Source organism: Medicago sativa, chromosome 7, assembly GCF_051527215.1.
Source record: "Medicago sativa cultivar Bolivia chromosome 7, Bolivia_mono, whole genome shotgun sequence".
NCBI lineage: Eukaryota > Viridiplantae > Streptophyta > Magnoliopsida > Fabales > Fabaceae > Medicago > Medicago sativa.
The window spans coordinates 26,390,218-26,411,782 of NC_140755.1; the positions used below are offsets into that span (position 1 = coordinate 26,390,218).

The 21,565-nt window shown below is 34.7% G+C and overlaps 2 protein-coding genes and 2 pseudogenes across 3 annotated transcripts; 2 read left to right on the forward strand and 2 right to left on the reverse strand.

Annotated features, from left to right (window-relative positions):
• The first annotated feature begins 849 nt into the window (after positions 1-849).
• On the forward strand, positions 850-5,075 carry LOC146905227 (actin-11). Its single transcript, XM_085729699.1, has 5 exons — positions 850-986; positions 2,280-2,349; positions 2,807-3,200; positions 3,652-4,265; positions 4,809-5,075. The coding sequence occupies exons 2-5, from the start codon at positions 2,290-2,292 to the stop codon at positions 4,872-4,874; spliced, it is 1,134 nt and encodes a 377-aa protein (XP_085585825.1). The 5' UTR covers positions 850-986; positions 2,280-2,289; the 3' UTR covers positions 4,875-5,075.
• A 2,244-nt stretch (positions 5,076-7,319) lies between these two features.
• On the reverse strand, positions 7,320-9,162 carry LOC146905228 (heat shock cognate 70 kDa protein-like; annotated as a pseudogene).
• A 1,788-nt stretch (positions 9,163-10,950) lies between these two features.
• Positions 10,951-16,428, reverse strand: LOC146905229 (Nucleotide-diphospho-sugar transferases superfamily protein). Of its 2 annotated transcripts, none has more exons than XM_085729701.1 (11): positions 16,335-16,428; positions 16,081-16,197; positions 15,947-15,995; positions 14,620-14,726; positions 13,937-13,982; positions 13,525-13,659; positions 13,314-13,403; positions 13,076-13,198; positions 12,905-12,988; positions 12,688-12,752; positions 10,951-11,451 (listed from the first exon to the last, which is right to left on the reverse strand). In XM_085729701.1, the coding sequence occupies exons 2-11, from the start codon at positions 16,179-16,181 to the stop codon at positions 11,259-11,261; spliced, it is 993 nt and encodes a 330-aa protein (XP_085585827.1). In that variant the 5' UTR covers positions 16,182-16,197; positions 16,335-16,428; the 3' UTR covers positions 10,951-11,258. The 2 variants fall into 2 exon arrangements, with proteins under 2 accessions (XP_085585827.1, XP_085585828.1); XM_085729702.1 differs by having other exon boundaries at positions 16,081-16,200.
• Positions 16,429-17,960: 1,532 nt separating this feature from the next.
• On the forward strand, positions 17,961-21,245 carry LOC146905230 (uncharacterized; annotated as a pseudogene).
• The last annotated feature ends 320 nt before the right edge of the window (positions 21,246-21,565 follow it).

The window sequence follows — 21,565 nt, forward strand, 5'->3', positions numbered from 1 at the left end:
TCTAATCATTCATTCATTGTTCTATCTCTTCTAAAATACACTAAAGGAACCAATGACACAAAAAGTCAATGACATCCAAATGAAATCCCTATTTGAGACTAATGTAACGATAAATAACGATTGCAAAAACAAGTGGTTGAACTCGACTGATTAATTAGTTCTTTAAAAATTAAGTACTTAATTTGCGTCAAATGCTTCCAAAATATAATCTTTTTTGAACCTATATTAGTGGTGCAAAGTATCCATCGACTCTTTTACAATTATAATCTCTTTCTCATAAACATTTCTTTTTAAACAACTCTTTCTCAAAACATAATTGATCCTCTTTAGTATGATATCTTCTCCCCTACCATTTTTTTATTTATCCACAATACACAAATTACAAATCATACTTTCAATATTAAGTAATTTCTTTTACTCAATGTTAGTAAGTTATAGAGTTCTAATAAAACAAACATAAAAGTTTCATATCATATCATCATATTCATATAGTTATAATTCTAAAGAAAGTATTAAAATACACATGAAAAACACATCACAAGGAAAACTAACTTAAATAAAGATCAACTCTTTGCAGTAAAAAAAAAAATCAAGCTAAGAAAAGTACATGAAAATTAATACACTACCAATTTAATCACACACATAAAAAATCAAAAAAAGAAAGAGCAAAACTTATTAAAAAAATAGGAAAAAGTATCCACAAAAAAAGGAAAAACAATAATAGCAATACCTAAATAAGTGCCAAACACTATGGAAAGCGTTACTTTCATTTTCGATTCAAAATAACAATCCAACGGCTCACATTTCATCTCTTTCTTCTTATATTCACAATTCCCATTTTCCATTTTCATTTCCTCTTTTTTGTTTGTTAGACTCTCTCTCTCTGCGCTTTCTCTCTCTCCCACACACTCTCTCTCTCACTTCGCCTCTGTGCATTTTCTCTCCTTCTTTGCCTTCCATCACCCTCGGCATTTTCCTTCCCAAAGGTATATGTTTCTTTTCATTGATCTGTTTTCTTCTTGTTTCGATCTGTTATTGTTTTTTCACATTTGAATTTGATTTTATTTGTTGTTGATTAGGTAGATTTGAAATGGGTTGTTGTTAGATTTTGATTTATTCAATTGTATATGATAAAAATTTCATTTTTAACTATATTTGTGTTTTTCACATTTGAATTTTGACTTGTTTCTAAATTTGATTGAATGGTGTTCTTGATTTTGGTTTTATTTGTTCTTGATTAGGTAGATTTGAAATGGGTCATTGCTAGATTTTGATTTATTCAATTGTGCATAACAAAATTTTCATTTTTACCCTTTTTTGTTGGTTTGGATAAAAATAGCAATTTGATGTAATAGTATTGAATTTGAGTTGGATTCTTGTCATATTTTGTGTTCATTTGTTCTTGATTAGTTAGATTTCAAATGGGTCATTGTTAAATTTTGATTTATTCCATTGTATATGATAAAGTTTTCATTTTTGAGAGGATTATAGAATTATCAATTTTTATTTTTATTTGGGTCATTTTAATTGATCGATCTAGGTGTTTGTTTAATTTGGAAAGGTCAAAAAAGAAACAATTTTGATTGGTTTTAATGATTCAATTAACCAGCAATGTTTTTGAGATTCTTTATAGTTAATGGAGATGGATCTATCATTGTTAAGCTTGGTTCTATGAAAAGTTGTTTTCAGATGTATGTGTAAAGAATCTGAATTGTTGTTTTGATGTTGATAGAACATAATATTATTATGTAACAGTTTACTTTTTGATATGATTCAATTATTTAGCGATATTTGAGGTAAAAAGTGAAATTTGGTGGATCTGCTTATCAAAATTAGAAAGAATAGATTCCCAAAAGGAAATACCATAATGCTTTGTTTTGTGGACCCTTTCATGTTTTCCCACTCTCCTAACTACAAACTATTTTGTTTAATAGTGCATGTTTAATCAACTAGGTGTATATTTGGTTTTACATTAGCATGAGGTAAAATTGTTTTTAACATGTTTGGATGTGTTCGAATAATATTGGTTTTGCTTCTAGATTTTATTTTAATTTGAAACTAGAATTTGGAGCTTTTGACTTCCAAATTATTTTTTAGCCTCAAATTAATTGTTCAACTCACTTTTACATTCAATCACTTTATAATCAATAAATTCTCGGTTTCAGAAAATTGTTTTTTGGATTGATATAGTAAGTGAGGTAGTGGAGGGGAGAAAACTTAGTTGGCCTTGTTTATGGAAACAGCACACTTCTACTAACTAATTTTCATTTATCCTGTAGATAGTAGACGATGGCAGACGCGGAGGATATTCAACCTCTTGTTTGTGACAATGGAACTGGAATGGTTAAGGTACAGAAATGATCTTATAGTTTTTGGCATGGTTATCAGTATCTTATAACACATGTGAATCGTATCTCTATGAAGAATCTCGATTCATTCCAATGAATTATTACCTAAACTTAGTGTATCCAACCCACCTTTTGTTTTTGTCAACTTTGGGTAGTCAGCGATTTGTCATTTGATTTATGACTTGAATCTTAAATTATTTTGAAGTTTATGTATGATATATTAGCTTATAATTTTGTTAGGTCAATTGTTTTTACTTAGAAATATCATACTTTCAGTAGTAATGTAACTTACAATTTATAATAAGATTTGATTCTCGATTTGATAACCATGGTTGATAGCATTAAGTTTTCTTAGAAACATATCATAATGCAGTACTTTAGTTGGTTTTATTGAAATTTATAAATATTTATATTACCTAATTGAGTTTGAGAAAATGGATTCTGATTTATCTTTTCAGGCTGGATTTGCTGGAGATGATGCCCCTCGTGCTGTGTTTCCCAGCATTGTAGGTCGTCCTCGTCACACTGGTGTGATGGTTGGCATGGGTCAAAAAGATGCATATGTTGGTGATGAGGCACAGTCTAAGAGGGGTATTTTGACTCTTAAATACCCCATTGAACATGGAATTGTTAGCAACTGGGACGACATGGAAAAGATCTGGCATCACACCTTCTACAATGAGCTTCGTGTTGCCCCAGAAGAACACCCAGTGCTTTTAACTGAGGCTCCTCTCAACCCTAAGGCCAATCGTGAGAAGATGACTCAAATCATGTTTGAGACTTTTAATACCCCTGCTATGTATGTTGCTATTCAGGCCGTTCTTTCACTGTACGCCAGTGGTCGTACCACCGGTAAGTCATTTTTTAACTGCTTGATTAGATTTTTTATTATGTGGGTATGAAATTTTTTTAAAATGCATTTTCAAAATAGATTGAATATTTTTTAAAATTCTGTAAAATTTGAAAATATTGTTTTCAATGTTTCCAAAATGCATTCTCTCTAGTGTTAGCTTTCATATTCTCTATCATAATTGAAGAGGAAAATCTACAACCAAATGTCATTCTAGCCACAGACATACTAAGTAAAACTTGAAAATGAAAATGTTGTTAGGAAGTAAATGGGTCCTAAATTGTTTTGCTTTATATTGTGCTGTTTCACTGACTGTTAAGATGAATGGGAAGAAGTAGCTTCTGTGAGAAGTAGGATTTATTCGGAAGCTGTGATTGTGAAAAACTGTCTTAAATCTGCCATATGTCATGTGATGAACTTTTTGACGTTTATATGTTTTCTGTCTCTATGCAGGTATTGTGTTGGATTCTGGTGATGGTGTCAGCCATACTGTCCCTATCTACGAGGGTTATGCCCTTCCACATGCCATCCTTCGTCTTGATCTGGCTGGTCGCGATCTTACCGATTTCTTGATGAAGATTTTGACTGAACGTGGTTATTCTTTTACCACCTCAGCAGAGCGAGAAATTGTTCGTGACGTGAAAGAAAAGCTTTCATACATTGCCCTTGACTATGAGCAAGAGCTCGAGACAGCCAGGACCAGCTCATCCGTCGAGAAGAGCTACGAATTGCCTGATGGACAGGTGATCACCATCGGAGACGAGCGTTTCAGATGTCCGGAGGTCCTGTTCCAACCATCTATGATAGGAATGGAAGCAGCAGGCATTCACGAGACCACATACAACTCCATCATGAAGTGCGATGTTGATATCAGGAAAGACTTGTACGGTAACATTGTGCTTTCAGGAGGAACAACCATGTTCCCAGGCATTGCTGACAGAATGAGCAAGGAAATTTCTGCTTTGGCCCCAAGTAGCATGAAGATCAAGGTGGTTGCACCACCTGAGAGAAAATACAGTGTCTGGATTGGAGGTTCCATCTTGGCATCTCTTAGCACCTTCCAGCAGGTTTGTTTTGTTCCTTTCTTGTTTATCTCTTTCTCTATATATAATGTTATTATATGGCATTGCTAACTAGGCCCCTAAAACTCGGAATTTATAAAATGATCCCTAAATTTGAAAATTCTCAATCACATTAGTCTTTGTTAAGACAATTTCAGAGACTAAGGTCTGTTTTGATTAGCTTGTTTGAACTTACCTGACATAATTTCTCTAGGATAACTTATGGAAAAAACTTAATAAGCTATTTTTGGCTTATTTCCATAAGTTCTCTAGGATAACTTATGAAGAACAATTTATAGCTCATATGAAATCAGTTTTGCTTTATTTTATCTTTCTTATAGCCATAACTTATATACAAGCACTTATATGGTTAAGTGCTTAACTAAAAGAACATAATTAAGCTAATTATTCAAAGTGGGCCGACTGATCCAAAAGGATTAATATGATAGAAGGTTTTCTAAAATATTTAACTAAATTAACAAAGTCCTACAATTTCAGACTCAATATATATTCCATTGGTAATGACACAAACTTTTCTTATGAGTGCAGATGTGGATTGCAAAGGCAGAATATGATGAATCTGGTCCATCAATTGTCCACAGAAAGTGCTTCTAAGCTGCTTCTACTGTTTTGAGAGAAAGAGGGTTATTGAAGGGAAAGACTAGTGTTGTGAATCAGCCAGAAGCATTGCAACTTGTAGCAACCCTTTAAATTCATTATTATTTGCTTTTGTTATCTTTTGTTCATGTTATTATTCTAAATGTTGGAGTGATTATGAGGAGTTGTTTTTTAAAATTGTTCTGTTATTTTCGGTAATATTTTGATGAGTTCATTTTTTGACTGATTCATTCTGCGTATGAATTAACTGGGATTATCAAATTACCACGTTTGATATATATATATATATATATATATATATATATATATATATATATATATATATATATATATATATATATATATATATATGTATGTATGCAAAATTTATTATTTCTTACTATTGAATTACACAATCAACTTCTGAAACCAAAAACAATTGGTTAATTAAGTGTTAATCTTGTGTTGTATGAGTGAAAAATCAGTTGAATAACATAAGCAAAGGAAAATAAAAAAAACAGAAATTTATCCATATAACAGTACCCCAAAGGACAAAAACAAAAACATCGTATTCGTATGTGCTTACACAGTCGTGATATATCCAAGCAACATTCTGTTCTAGACATATTTCTGATATGCCCCTTCAATGGCTCATAGCCCCTCAAAATCCCAAAATTACCCCCATTGGTTTGTAACTCTAGAACTTCTTGGGGGTAACTCCCGATCGGCCAAGTTTGAGAGTTACTAATTGCCAAAGAAATGGAGTAGGTCATCCAATATCGAGAGTGTCGTAGGAGGAAGACGTATTTAGGTTATGCAGACCACGTGACTCGATAGTTAGGTTTCTTTTTATGCATTTTATTGTTTCCACCTGAGAGGTTAATGACTTTGATGTATATTGGTATTTTAACACTGCAACATGTATGCGACAAATTATTTCTTCAAAAAAAAAAATGTATGTCACAAATTATGTATGAATTTGGTTATTTTGAACATGTTCTGGATGTATGTATATCAGTATTCATGTCACATATTTGGTTGAATGTTGATAGAGTTTTAATTCGAATGTGTATGAATTCGGTTTGATGTGTTCAATGAGTTATTTTGATTGAATGTATATTAGAATGAGTGAGTTTGAATGTGTGTGAATTTGGTTGAATGTGTGTTGCTTCAATTGTGTTCAAACTGTTCAAAGTGTTTGTAATGTGTTCAAAGTTTCATCAATACAAGATTCTGTTTACGTGGGGTTGAGTATGCCTTGCACTCGCTCTCGTAAGCGGTGAAGAAAACAAATATTTATTCCGGTGGAAGGAGGGATGTGGCTCTCATTGATGTGTTAGTTTCTCATGGCCAAATCATAGCATGCATCTCATCCATTTGCGCTCCTTGGCACATGATTTATGTTTCGATTTTTTCTTTCCACTTGTCATCATTAACACGAGAGGTGGATGCTCCACCCTGCCTACATACCCTTGGTGGTAGTGCAAAGTGTGGTGTTTTACCTGTTTCTATTTCCTCCCCCCTCATTATACATCAAGTTTACAGGTTTGGAACTAATATGGAAGGATTTTCGTGAACCAACAGTCGGTAACCTCTTCCCGGTAACCTCTTCCCTCAATCAACGGATGTATAATGAAAAACACCAAAGATGGTGTTTTTGGCTTGGTTGCAGCTTGCTACCAAGCAGCATCACCGATCGACCTTTGATCATCAGTAAAAGCAACAGAAGGTGTGGTTATGTTGCCTTGGTCATTGTGAATAATCTCCACTCTATGGTGTTCATCCAGCTAGACAGAAACACGACAATACGTCACTTCGACTCAATGTATGAAGGAAATCGTTATATTTACTATTCCCTTTACAATTTTTAAGCATGTTTGAAGACTTTGTTTTGAAATGTGGAGACAATTACAATACTGAACTTTTTGATTAGGATGATCCAACAGATGATTAAGTAATGGTTAAGAGCAGTGTCAGTCTTTTCTGACTAAAAAAGAGAAGAATACCAGCATACATTGCGAGGCATTATAAGGCAACTCAAAATTCCAACTACTTTTTATAGTTTTGAAGTCTAGCTTTTGGAACCAAAAATTTCTACAAAACAAGATCAGATCCAGCAAAATTCCCTTTTGGTTAAATTGTAGGCAAACAAGCAAGTAGTCATTCGTCATGTCAAAGTAAATGGGAAAAGAATGCATAATGCTCATGAATTTGATCGTGCATTTAAAGAGATACATGCACACAACAACAGAAACGGGAGGTAACAAAAGTCCCCAACATATGCAACTTCGACGAGTGCTCAAGTACCGCAATTCCAACAACAAGTTAATCAACGAATGAAACTAATCAAAAAAACTTGTAAGCTAAACAAGTGAAACATGAATTAACTGAAACGGTACGAGAAATACCTAAATCATGTTTGTAACATATTCGGTGTGCAAACTTTATTAAACCTCCACGGTTTGATAATCATAGGACAGTTTCCATTCACCACTAGAACAAACAGCAATAAACACTAAAAAGATAAGAAAGAAAAAACTATTCCTTCTTGGCTATCGTAATGGATTCAAACATACTTTCAAGCTCCTTCAGCTGACTCTCAAGAACATCAATTGCTGGTTACTATCAAGTAAACTTGAGGCTATCGTAATTGCAGAATTGATCTTGTCGTTATCTTGAGATGATAGCTTTGAATTAACATCTGTTTGCTTTAGAGCATTTCTCATCTTGTAAACGCAATAATCCAAAGCATTCAACAGTTCAGCCTTCTTTAGGAATTTCTTATCTTCAACATGGTAGCTCTTAGCTTCTTGAACCAGTTTTTCAATTTCTTACAGTAGACACAACCTTTCTTTGTAATTGGTTATGGTAATCTCATTCATATTGCCCGTGGAATTCTCTGTAGCAGAAACAGTCAAAATACCATTTTCATCAATAGAAAAACATATATCAAAAGGATAGTATCAAAAGGATAGTCGCGAGGAGCAAAGGGAAAACCGAAAGGAGACAACGGTGTAACAAGTGTTTCTAGGAATCATCACGCTCATAATATCTCCTACATCTGACTTACCAAGAGACAATGGTGTAACATCTCGAAGTTCAATGTTTGGAACATTCTTAAAGTCCTCACTAAGTAAAGCAGCTTGTACAGCTGCACCATAAGCAACAGCCTCATCAGGGTTAATACTCATGCACAAATCCTTTCCATTGAAAAATTCCTGCAATAGTTGTTGCACTTTGGGAATCCTAGAAGACCCACCAACAAGCACAACATCATTTATAGTACTCTTGCTCATTTTAGCGCTTGTAAGACAACTCTCAACGGTCTCCATACACTCCTTAAAAATATCCATATTGATTTCCTCAAACTTGGCACGAGTGATTGAAGAAAAGAAGTTAATTCCCTGAAATAAAGAGTCGACTTCAATAGTGGTGATAACAGCAAAAGAGAGTACCCTTTTTGCTCTTTCGCACGCAGTTCTTAACCTCCTCAAAGCTCTAGGATTCCCGATTATATCCACTTTGTGTTTCCTCTTGAACTCTTCTACAAAGTAGTTCACCATTCTGTTATCAAAGTCCTCTCCTCCAAGGTGAGTGTTTCCGCCAGTGGACTTAACTTGGAAGACCTTATCCTTGATTGTTAAGATAGACACATCAAAAGTGCCACCACCAAGATCAAACACGAAAATATTTTTTTTTCCAACAAACTGAGTTCTCTTATCAAGTCCATATGCAAGGGCAGCAGCAGTTGGTTCATTGATTATCCGTATAACATTAAGGCCAGCAATGGTACCAGCGTCTATGGTGGCTTTTCGCTGAGAATCACAAAAATAAGCAGGCACAGTAACAACTGCATTCTTTATGGGAGACTGAAAATTTCTCTGCAATCTCCCGCATTTTTGTGAGGACCATAGATGAAACCTCCTCAACACTTAGTTGTTACTCCTGGCCCTTATACTTAACACTAATCATGGGTTTGTCATTGACACCGGCAATGACCTTGAATGGCCACAACATGACATCCTTTTGAACAACGACATCACTAAACTTCCTGCCGATTAATCTCTTAGCATCTGAAAAAATTCAACATATAAAAATATACATGAACAAATGGAAATAAAAATTTACCAAAAACAGTATTTTCAGGGTTAGTGGCGGCTTGATTCTTAGCGGCATCACCAATCAACCTTTGATCATTGTGAATAATCTCAACTCTATCGCGATCATCAAGCCACACAGCGACACACGAGTATGTTGTTTCAAGGTCTATTCCCACTGCACGTCCTTCGTGTGTTTTTTTTGGCATAATCTCTTTCAAGTAAATAAAAGAAGTTGTCAAGTCAATATTAAGAGAAGAAGCAAGAAACTAATGTTTAGGTTTTGTTTATGAGACTAAAACAAAACCCTTTCAAAAAAAGGTTTTTCTATCATGTGCAAATTTGCACATGTTAAAAAGTTTAAAGCAGTAATTTTGACTTGGAGCTTGTGCATTTTATATTAAATATGTAGGTTTTTAATAAACATTTGTTGGTTTTCAATGAAAACTTACTACTTTTAGTTGCCTTAACATGTGCAATTGCACATGTTAGACAAACCAAAGAAAAAAATAGGAAAAATGTAACTGACACTTTTCTTCCTTCTTCGTTTTGTTTAGGGTTTAGCTCTTCCGTAACCACTTCCAAAGTGTGCATCTTTTGAATTCTCTACTCTTTCATCTTTCATCTTCCAATAGATACTGCTGCTGCATTCAAATTTTAAAAGGGTATAATAGGAATACACATATTTCATGCCAAAAATCACCATATATATTATGAGATATGTTATTTGAACAATCATTTATTTGGTTGACAACTTAAATCAAAGCAATAGAAAGATAAAGTAAAAACATAAGGTGAGTATTAAAGATAAAGTTGTCACAAAAATTGTCATAAAATGGTTGTACAAATATCATATCTCATATATTATATGGTCTTGACTCTTGATATAGTCGCTTTGAAAAAATGCTCTTGCTATTGGGAGGCTCAGGTCAAGGTAGATTTTATTAGTAAATATAGACTAACTATGGAATTCGACTTAAGTGGTTAACGAGTTCCATCAAGAACGAAATGTTTAGAAGAACTAAAACTGAGTTCGATTCCTGAGTAGAACAACTCTTGGTCAAGCTATTCTTCACATAAGTAAACTTGTTATGTTATGTTTAGATTATTATCTATTTAAATAAAACAGCTCTTGTATTATTAAAACATTACCCTAAATCTCTTTTAGCAAAATAAAACACTATTGAAATAAAGAATATTCTAAACATTGCCCTAAATTGACAAGAAAAAACGAAATTGAAACAAAGAAGAAGAACTAAGGCGAAAGGGAGATTCTAAAGAATTTTAGGCAAAAGAATGAGAAAACATTGGCAACTGAGACTGATGCTGCTTCTCACGTACTCTTCAGTCTTCAATGTGAAGGTTGTACTATAAATCTACAATGAAAGAAAATAGTTAAGGTCGATGCTACTTTGAGGTTTACTTTAGTTTGACCATTTTATAATTTATTTGATGTTCTTGCTTATGGTGAGTCTTAAGATTTTAGTATCTTGTACCTTTTTCTACACTTAACTAGTTCTGATTATGCAGGTTCGATGAGTGATAGAAGAATTACTTTAGGCTATTGGACATTTCATGTGTAGGAACCTTGTTGCTTGGAAGAGTAAGAAGTGTAGTTGCTTGATCAAGCATTGAGGCATAATTTAGAGCTATGGCACTATGAACTTATGAGTTATTGTGGATCAAACAAGTGCTACAAGATTTGAAGATACGATGTGAAGACTCTATGAAATTGTGTTGTAACAATAAATCAATCATTAGTATTGTACATAATCTTGTTCAACATGACAAGACAAAACACATAAACCCATAAATCAATAATATATTGTATATGTATCATACAATTAGCATAACAACCCAGTAGATAATCATGCAGCTTATTGTTTTATGAAAGCAATACGCAGCTCAGTTAATATGAATTACAACAGTCTACAGACGGCCATACCATTTACTGCCATGAATGGTGAGTTAAAAAGAAACAAAATAACTCGCCATAGTTAGATATTCTCTTTCAAATGGCCTGAGAATGAAATGTTATCTGTAGAATATGTTAACTTGATAGGAAAAGAAATACAAACTTGTGATCAGATGGTTTTCTCAGTCAATTGTAACTATTGATTGTTTAATACATTTACCTAGTATAAATAACAGTAAAAAATGAAAAAACCCAAACCCTCAATGACCCGATCTGAACAGCACAATCCGGAAGGTTATGGTTAGCCCTACAAACTTTAAATGTATCACTATGATCTCACTATTTGGATATGAAAATGCCAACTTTCTTCCCAAAATCGATCATTGCAGCTCATGTGGAATTAGAAATTCTCCATATACCGATCCTGTACCCAACAGACATGAGCAGAAGCTCCCACACCATGTTTGGTATACTCAGAAGGTTCACCTTTGATCCCGGGATCTCAGACCAAATTACAGAAATCTCTGAAATTGGGATCCGAAACCACTTACACAAAAAGACTAATTCAACATCAAAGCACCACCTGCGGAGAAATACAGTTAAGTATAAAGTTTTCACCATATTTTCATATGACCATACAGAATAGGTAGGTATAAATAGCAGTAAGCTTGATTGAACAAAAATACCCTAACTTAAATCAACTTGTCTTTCTGACCACTAAAATACAAATGTAATATTCCAAACATAAACTGAATATCTTATATCTTCTAGAAGATACTTAAATTTTACTTTCATTAATTGTCAATTGCATTATTCTCAGACCAGGCTTCCTCGATAATCTAAATTTTAGTATACTAGAAGAAGCTAAACATGACAGTTATATTTAATCATATACAACTAAGGAAACTTCATACATGAATTATCTTCCCAGAAAACAACACACTAATTTCATGGAACTAGAAACACATCACTATAATTAGTCATCATTTCCTTAAAATTAAGACACTGTTCATTTTAAATTTATAGTTCAAGACACTATTCCAGAAGCAAAGATTGAAGAGTATCCCTTAAAAGTTAAAAAACAAGATCAGATGATTTCCTCCACAATATTCTATCTTTCATATTCTTTGCGAGAAATCTATAGAAAAATGATGATGGAACAGCCTACTTTTATCATAATAGACCCGATATTATTAACAGGCTTTACAAGAAAGATTATAACAAATAATAGAGGAAAGGAAGGTGAATAGCTTCTATTTTTCTATCTATGAGAAGACGACATACAGGTTGTCAAAAATCTGCCACGCCATTCTGCAATGGCATCGCCATGCGTCCATTTAACAATACTGTTCAAAACTATTTTCATAACGTGGTTCAAAGATAAATTTAATGGTGACAGATATTATGACAACTCAAAATTTTCTTTCTTTTCTTGATTAAAAATGCTTGTCTTTTAATAAATATCAAATAGTTCGAAACAAATAATTATGGTCCAAGTCCAATATAGACTAGGCGAAGGAATCATGAGTTCAGTTTTTTTCATATATATAGTATATAAAGGAAAAGGACCGCAGATACATTTTTCATTGCCATATTAGAACCTATAGACAGGAGCATAGCTAATGATACAACAAATAAGACATGGCACAAAGATGCAGAAAAGTAGTGACAAAAAATGACACCAAAGAGGTCAAGATTGTCTGAATAATTTAAGACAAAATAAGGTAAGAAAAATCAGTTTTCTAGTATTTCTAAAATATGAACTCCCATAGAAAATTTAAGAAATTATTGCATTCTATAGAGTGCTAAGAACAATCACCTTTTCAAACGGACATTCGAAAAAAGTTTCCTAGCTGCAGCCCTAGTAAACATCTTGAAACCACACTGTGAATGTGCAAAGTCAATATCAGATAAAATAAAAACCAAACATCAAATATACATGCTCAAGCAAAAGCATCAAGGAAGCAGTGAAGCACTAAATAACAGGGTACTGAAATCAGAAAGCAAGGTCAAAAATTAATGAAGTAGGCAATTACCTGTGTATCACGAATTCCAGGACCAGCAGCCAATAGAACCACAAGATGGAACCCCTTCATCAAAAAATTACGGTACCACTTCCTCTGCAGATGTTAAGCTAAGTTATTCAACCATTATGATGTATACACATGGGAACAATAACACAGAGAATGGAGAAGACCGAGCTTAACTGTAGCCAAAGCTTTCTCCTCTAGATGAGCTCGTGAACCAAATACAACAACAGGGGTGTCAGATATTCTAAAGCTAGAATCACTACCACTTGAATCTCCATCCTTTTTGGCAACAGCTAGAATCTGACAGCAAAACAGTAGATAATGCATATTAATATCTGAGGCTAGAAATATGAAGTAAAATACTGTTATATATCTGTATATATGTAGAAGTTGCACGTCATAACATTCCAGTAACCTGATTTTCAAGTTTTTCTAGGTCGGTGATCTTGGTTGCTCCATCTGCGTCAAGCATGAGAAGTAATTCACCGCGTGAGTGTAACATTCCCTGTAAAACCATGCTTTCAAGGAAAGAAGAAAGCCTAAATTAATGATCCACAAGCATAATGTGACACAGCCATTCAATGCAAAAGTAGAATTTAGAAGATTATAGTTTAAATTGGACTCACTTTTCTAATTGCTTCTCCCTTGCCATGATTTCTTCCAAGAAGGATGACCCTTACTTTGTCTACTGTGTATTTCCTTACAAATTCGAAAGCTACTCTTTTAGTCCCATCAACACTTCCATCATCAATAATTACAACCTGCTCAAGTGTCCATTGATAAAAGAATAAAGAGTGCATCCACGGAAAGATATAAAGTAAAAACACATTTAGAATAAAGTATATCAGACCAAAAGATTTTAATGGATAGAGTGTAATTTCAGTTTACATTAGTAAAGTTCATGGGTGAAATAGAGGCTGTTTCACATGGTGTAATATATAGTTTTCTTTACTTCTCTAAATAGTATATTTATATTCTCAACACAATAAGCTAGCCAGATTCTAAACAAACATTCAAAGAGAATGGAACTGGAGGTACCTCGTACGAAAATGAAGGATCCTTTGAAGCACGATGTTGCAGATAACTACAACACAAAAGCATAAATAAAATTATGCCGAAGGTAACAACTTTAAACAATAAATGATATGCTACTTTGCAAGATCAGCAGTTAAGTATAGAGCAGAGGAGATAATATGAACAGGTATAGGAAACTGAATGCAAGTGTAATGTAATTTGAAGAAAAACAAGAGACTGAGCTCACTACAGTGGATAATGGATAATCAAGCAAATGCTATCCACAGAAAGATACCATCTTCTGCTTCTCCACTCAATTGTAACAGAACATTCATGGCATGAGTGATAGTTCCTCCATATTCTAACTAACTTCCAGCTAGGCACCTCTCCCCTATTCTCCTCTCTTTTTCTTACGCTCGAATTTGAGCCCACTAAACATCCTCTGGCCTATTGGGCATCCTATCAACTGCGCACACCACTGCTCTATGTATGAAGTATGTCCTACTCAAATAAACGGTGCCAACAGAAAAGTGCATGAAATTTAAATTTAACTAATCTTTACAAGCTTGGTTTTTCCCTTTCGTTGGCTACATACTGTGACTGTTTCAACTTCTTTTTCTTCTAGGAAGGGGAGATCAAACATTTTAACATATTGATATGAACAGCAAAAGCATTCATCTTGGTGAAAATGGTGTGCTTTGACTTACATCATAGTTTCCTCAAGGGCACCTGGAAGCCTATGCTCCTCATTGTATGCAGGAATTATCAAAGAGATATACTTTGAGGCAGGATCAACAACATGTGGGCAAGGAACCTAAATGAAAAAAGAATTAAATCAGTGATCAGTCAAAACCAGTTCATGATTGGGAGCTATCTTCAAAAAGTTATGCATTAACTTGATTGATAAATTGATAACTAAAATTATATTACATTACATTTCTATACATTTTAGAGTAAATTATATTAATATACACAATGAAGGCACGTATGAAAATATCAGGGCACAGTGTGCTGAATTTGGGATGTCCTTGCATGCCAGGTGTCCAAAGATTTATGTGAAATGGACTAGTGATGACATCCTTCCTCTTGAAATTGGGATTAAAATGTAAAACCAGTTTATAAAAGTAGAAATTAAGAATAGATCACGAAATGCCCACCACCCTGGCTTAATAATATTGTGGAGATTGCAGATAAAAGAGAAAGACAGTGAAAAATTTGAATAATTTCAATAAGATAAAGATTACTGCTAGAGACAATCACAAACTATAGAACTGCAAATCATGGTGTTACAAGGTGTGTAATATAAATGATAAACTCGACGCAAAAGGAGATTGATGAGATTCACTTTGCAGCCTAGTTTAAAATTGAAATAAATGAACCACACAAAACTTAAATTTATGGATTAACTCAAGATGCAGTAACTTCAGCTGTTGTGGCACTGATGATATGCACATTAACTTATGACATAAAAGTGAATCATTCCCTAATCATTCTCATGAAGCATATCTTCCAGCTACTTTAGGAACTGTATATCATTTTTTTTGATAAATGAACCTTATATTTGTACTTTATTTAGATTTTGAGTCCAGCCATATTCGGAGATTATACAAACAAATAACACTAACAAGTATCCAAACTTCATAATTCAAACAATTTCCTCTAACTTATCGACTATGTCATGATGTTATCATCAACCAATTTGTAATATAATACGCATGATTCTGCGGGGTAAAACGACAATGGGAAACATATGTTAGGCCATGTCTCCACACCCTTCATTGACTACAAGTTTTACAATTACAACTAGCAACAAAGTCGCAATTTTGCATCAGAAAATTAAGTTGTGGATAGAAAGAAAGAAGAAAAAAAAAAACGGACTCCAAAGGTCGATAAGACTAGACATATCTCACTAAATTAGAACTCTTAAATACCCTCCTCTCCTTCACCAAACAAACAAATATAAATTTCCCACAAAATTTAGCATACTCAGTCGCAACAGAAGATCAAAACCAAAACTCAAAATCAATCATTTACCTGTTTCAATGAATTAGGATCCTCAAAAATCGCCGGAACTTCAATGTGCCTTCATAAAAATTGAAATCACAACATTAAACTAACAATCAAACAGTTCATATAAGCGATTAAATAAGATTCAAATAAGGACATACTGATGATTATTTCTTCTTCTATAAGCTTCAATGAAGATTACAAAGAAAAACCCAAACACCAAAGTCACAGTGAAAGTCACAATTAAACACATAAACTCCATTCCTTATTGCTTCCACCTGCTATCAAACACAAAATTCTCATAAACTATTCATAGTAAATAAACAACACCAAACCATAGGGTTTGTTTGGAAAAAACAGTTATCATGATAAGCGCTTATTGATAAGCGCTTATTTGCGATTTGCGATTACTTACTTCTCTTCCTGCTAGCGATTTGCGATTCTGGTGTTGCCGTTTCTTGCTGCTTCACTCTCTTTGTTCAGGTTTGCGATTTCAGTTTGTTCCTGCTGCTTCTTGCCGTTTGCGATGTGCCATTTTGTTGTGTTTTTTTTTTTTTTTGAGCAAATTAATAATAATTATAATTAATAATTATTTTAGATGGTTTATTTGTTTATTCATATATTTTTATTTATTAAACTCAAACAAAAAAAAGTGTGCATTCATCTCTAATTTATGTCTTAAATATGCAATTCGTCCCTGTAATTTAGGCGCGTTTAGATTTCTGTCCTTGTAAAAAAAAATATTTAAAAACATTCTTGCAAAAAAAAATTTGTTTTAAAAAGGTCCTGATACCACTTCAATTATGATTTGGCATAGTTTTGGCCACGTGGCAGTTGTTGACTGTGCAACTTTTGCCATGTGGCATGCCACATAATTAAAAAATTATTTGTTTTCAAAATTCTATAAAAACCTTTTTTAAATTAAAAAAATCTGAATAAAATTTGAAAAAAACTGAAAATTAAATTTTTGAAAAATTAATTTTTTTAAATTTGAAAATTATATATTACATTTTTTTCGAAAATACTGAAAATTATATTTTCAAAAATTTTGAGATTATATAATTTTTAATTTTATTTTTCAAACATTAATTTCCAGATTTTAAAAAAAAAAACTAATTTCCAATTTTTTCTTCATATTTAAAAAAAATTGTAATTTTTTATATTTTTTATTTATTTTCAGTTTTTTATTTTAAAAAATTATTTTCAGAAATTAAAATTTTTTAATGACGTGGAATGCCACGTGGCAAAATTTTGCAGTGATGTTTTTAATTTTTTTTACAAGGACGAAAATCAAAACACTCCCAAATTACCAGAACGAATTGCATATTTAAGCCCTTATTTATTAAGTATCCCCGTGAGTTTAGCTCAGTTGGTAGGGATAATGCATAATATATGGAGAATTACTTTTCCCACCCTATGGCCTTCTCGCGCGCCCTATTGTTTTGACCAAAATACCCTTTATCCGGACTATATATTCTGGAAAATATTTGGATCATATAATCCGAAACAATTAGGAAATCACCCTACCCCATGGGACTTGCGTAACTTGGGTTTGGTCAGGGTGAATACAATCCGGAACACATAATCCGGACACAATGATTGTATTCCGGAGAAGAGAATCCGCATGCCCTGTATTTAAACCGGGCGGGAAAAGTAGTTGTTTTGTTCCGGAAAATGTAATCCGGACAGCTAGGTTATATATAGTTCTCCAGAACCTAGCTGAAGCATACCACCTTTATCTAAAACACTCCCTACACCTCTAAAAAAACACTCCATTTGGACGAAATCATGGTTTGGAGCAGCAATCTGGCGATCAAGGGGTGTTAACATCATTATTTTCGACTGAATGCAAAGGTAATGTGTATATAAACCTTTCCCTAGTCGATTTTTAGGCGATTAACATTTGATCACGTTGTATGATCTTTGCAGTACTTTTCCAGAATATGTAATCCGGACTGCATTCATGTGTGCCGGATTACGTTTTCCGGACTGTACCAGTGCAGAAACTGTGTTCATTTTCTGACTCTGCTTCACACTGTTTTCAGTCATGGTTGTTCCTGTTGATCCCCGAAATGATAATCTACCTGAGAATGAACCTCATGCTGTGTTGCCGCTTCTTTTACTTCAAGATGCACATGATTCCGGAAATGCCAAATCAGAGAAACCCCCACCACCACCCCCGAAAGTAGAGGATGTTCCTCCTCCTATTCCTCATGTTGTACCAGCTCTAGTTGTTGCTGTTTGTATTGACCAGCGAGAACATTTTACCACCAAACACAGGTTTGCAACACGTAATGATTTGTTGGAGTGGGTTCAGGAGAAAGCTAGGAAGCTTGGTTTTTCCACTGTTATTGGTAAATCCGATAACGGTGGCAATGGAGGAAACGCATTTGTTACTTTGATATGTGAAAGGGGAGGTTCATACACCGAGTACAAGAGAAAAATTCGGCGTGAGATAGCTGGTTCGGTTAAATGCGAGTGTCCATTTAGGCTGAGAGGTCACTTGTTGACTGGTGGTGATTGGAGCCTCAAAGTTGGTGATGGTAAACACAACCATGGCATGACAGATGTGTTGAAAGGTCATAAAACCGCCGGTCTTCTAAACCCAAATGAACGTGTTCACCTTGAAGAGATGGTGGAATCAAACGTTCCTTCGAGGCAAATGCTTACCAACTTAAAGAAGAGGAACCGTACCACTTCAACTACCATCAAACACGTTTATAATGCTACTTATAGGTATAGGCGGTCCATTAGGGGTACGAGGAATGACATGCAACATCTCTTGAAGTCTTTGGTTGATAATGGTTACGTTTATCATTGTAGGAAGTATCATGATTCTGATGAAGTCAGTGATGTTTTTTGGGCACATCCAGATTCTATCAAGTTGTTTAACACGTTCTCCACGGTGCTTGTGTTGGATTCAACATACAAGACAAACAAGTATCGTCTTCCATTGCTTGAGTTTGTCGGTAATACCTCTACCATGAAAACATACTCTATTGCTTTTGCCTATATGCTGTCTGAGAGGCAAGACAATGTTTATTGGGCTCTTGAGAGGTGTCGTGAGATGTTGCATTCCAAAGATCTTTATCCCAAAGTAGTTGTCACTAATCGGGACAATGCTTTGATCAATGCTGTGGAAAAGGTTTTCCCTAAAGCTACTACTTTGTTGTGCTCATATCACATTGGACAAAATGTGAGAGCAAAGTGTAAATTGGATTGCAAAGTGACGGATCTCAAAGGCAAGAATGGGCAAGCGATCAAGCCTGCTTCGGTGGTGAAGACTGTGATGGCTGCATGGATGGATATTGTGGACTCCGAAACGGAGGAAGCATATATTGATAATTGGACCCGGTTCAAAGTTGTATGCGCAAAATTTCCCAAGTTTTTGGAATATGTTGAAAAAACAATTTTGGATCCGGTTAAGGAGAAGTTTGTGAGGTTTTGGGTTGACAAAAACCTTCATATGGGGAATACTACAACAAACAGAGCTGAATCTGAACACGCTCGGTTGAAAAAGTATATGAGTAGTAGTATGGGTGATTTAAGCACAAACTGGAAATCCGTTCATGACATGCTAGAGTTGCAACATACCGCAATACATGCTTCATTTCAGACGAGCATTATTATGCTTGAACATCGGTTCAAAGACCAGGTGTTGTGGTCTAGGTTGATCTGGAACATTTCAATGGAAGCTTTGCATCATCTCGTAGTGGAGTACAATAAAGCACTTGAAATTGGTACGGATAAATCAAGATGTGATTGTTTGAGTTTGATCACTTACGGATAACCGTGTGCGTGTATGATAGCTTTGAAGATCAAGAACAACACCGCCATCCATTTGGAAGAAATTCACACCCACTGGAAGAGGTTGAGGTTCGAGTACGAGGTTGACCCGAAGCTTCAAAAAGAAGACATCTCTCTATTGCCATAATGGGATATTCTCCAGGTATTTTTTTTTTCAAAACTGTCTCTGTTTAAGTTCTGCCCAGGATTTCTGTTTCTGTATTCTGTACTGGTACAATCCGGATTATATAATCTGGACATAATTGATGGGATCCGGAAAATATAATCCGGAGAGGTAGCATTTACGCCCCATACAAGTGCATTTAAGGCTCATTCATAGGGTGTATCGGGAAGTTTTGGATTTTATAATCCGGATTACCTTATATAATTCAGAATATATAATTCGGACAGTATCACTAGTAGTAACAGAATGCAATTTTATGACAGTTTTCCATCAACAACAATAATGACAGTTTTTTACACATTGTAGGCCCGATTCAAGGACGCCAATTACAACATGAAGGTGCATTTAAAAGAACAATTTCGACAATTTGTTTTACCGGAAACCACCTCTATGCGTCCACCGCCAAATAAGGTCACCACCAAAGAAGCTCCAAAGAAAGATAAGCAAAACATTCGATGGACAAGGCGGTCCCCTTCCCTATAGGAGATTGTTGACTCCCAGGAGCAAGAAACACAGGGTTCACAGACACGGTCAACAAGGACGAGTAGAAAGAGTGCACGGAAAAGCAACATGTCTCCTACTCCTCCTAAGCTAATTCCAAAAATTCCAAAGAAGCCAACACCCGTTGAAGTCCACATACCACACAAAGACCAAATCCCAATTTGGATGCATGGCTTTATTAAAAAGGTTACGGATGTACCCGGTGATGGCCATTGTGGGTTCCGAGCAGTTGCGGTCCTACGTAACTTGACTGTTGATGATCACGTATTAGTCCGGTACAACCTTTACAAAGAGCTTATCGGTGTAGAAAATGGCCGCTATCGGAGGATGATTAATGATGATAGGCGGTATAACGAGGTCTTAGACACTCTATCCTACTCCGGTATTGACAATGCACCACCGGATAAATGGATGACAATGCCGGATATGGGGTTCCTCATCGCACAGAAATTCAGCCAAACGGTTGTTGTGTTGTCCATTGGGAAATCAGAAACCTTTTTCCCTCTATGTGGTCCACCGCCGCCTCCAACTATCGATCCGTTGATATGTCTGGCATATGTGAATGACAACCATTTTATGGCCTTGAAATTGAAGGATGGTTGTCCGATTCCTCCCACTTCCGCTCTATGGAGACAATACCATCGAGAGGAAGCAGACACCTGGCCTGATAGATATGTCAGCCGGATGGCAGATTATAATGAGCTAAGTCGGGTGGCGGGTGTAGCGGTCATAGAAGATGATGAAGAATTGTACATTGTTGAAAATCTTGATCCTGATGAGAGGGTTGGTGTTGGGCCTGCTCCTGGTGTGAAGGTTGAAGTGGATGATAGTCTCATTGATCTTTCGGCGCCATAGATTAGATATATATCATTAGTTTAGTTGAAATGTATATCATTAGTTGAAATGTGTAATGATATAAATTCAACTTTTTTTGGTATAATGATATATATATATATATATATATATAATCATTTTTTGATATAATATTTAAGTTAATTGTCTTTTATACAAACATATATAATGATTTATTGGAAAAAAAATGATAAAAACCAGAAATGACATGCAAATCTGTTTCAGTTCTGTGCACTGGTGCATTCCGGATTATATAATCCGGAATGTCCCGAGGGTAAAATTGAAAAAAAAATAGGGCGCGCGAGGAAAGGCATAAGGTGGGA

Excerpts from the sequence above, each read along its gene's own strand:
- LOC146905227 (XM_085729699.1), top strand. The coding sequence starts at position 2,290 with ATGGCAGACGCGGAGGATATTCAACCTCTTGTTTGTGACAATGGAACT. Across the intron at positions 2,350-2,806 it reads ATGGAACTGGAATGGTTAAG|GCTGGATTTGCTGGAGATGA; the intron begins GTACAGAAATGA and ends TTATCTTTTCAG. Across the intron at positions 3,201-3,651 it reads CGCCAGTGGTCGTACCACCG|GTATTGTGTTGGATTCTGGT; the intron begins GTAAGTCATTTT and ends GTCTCTATGCAG.
- LOC146905229 (XM_085729701.1), bottom strand. The coding sequence starts at position 16,181 with ATGGAGTTTATGTGTTTAATTGTGACTTTCACTGTGACTTTGGTGTTT. Across the intron at positions 12,989-13,075 it reads AGGAGAAAGCTTTGGCTACA|AGGAAGTGGTACCGTAATTT; the intron begins GTTAAGCTCGGT and ends TAACATCTGCAG. Across the intron at positions 11,452-12,687 it reads TCGAATGTCCGTTTGAAAAG|GTGGTGCTTTGATGTTGAAT; the intron begins GTGATTGTTCTT and ends ATTTCTCCGCAG.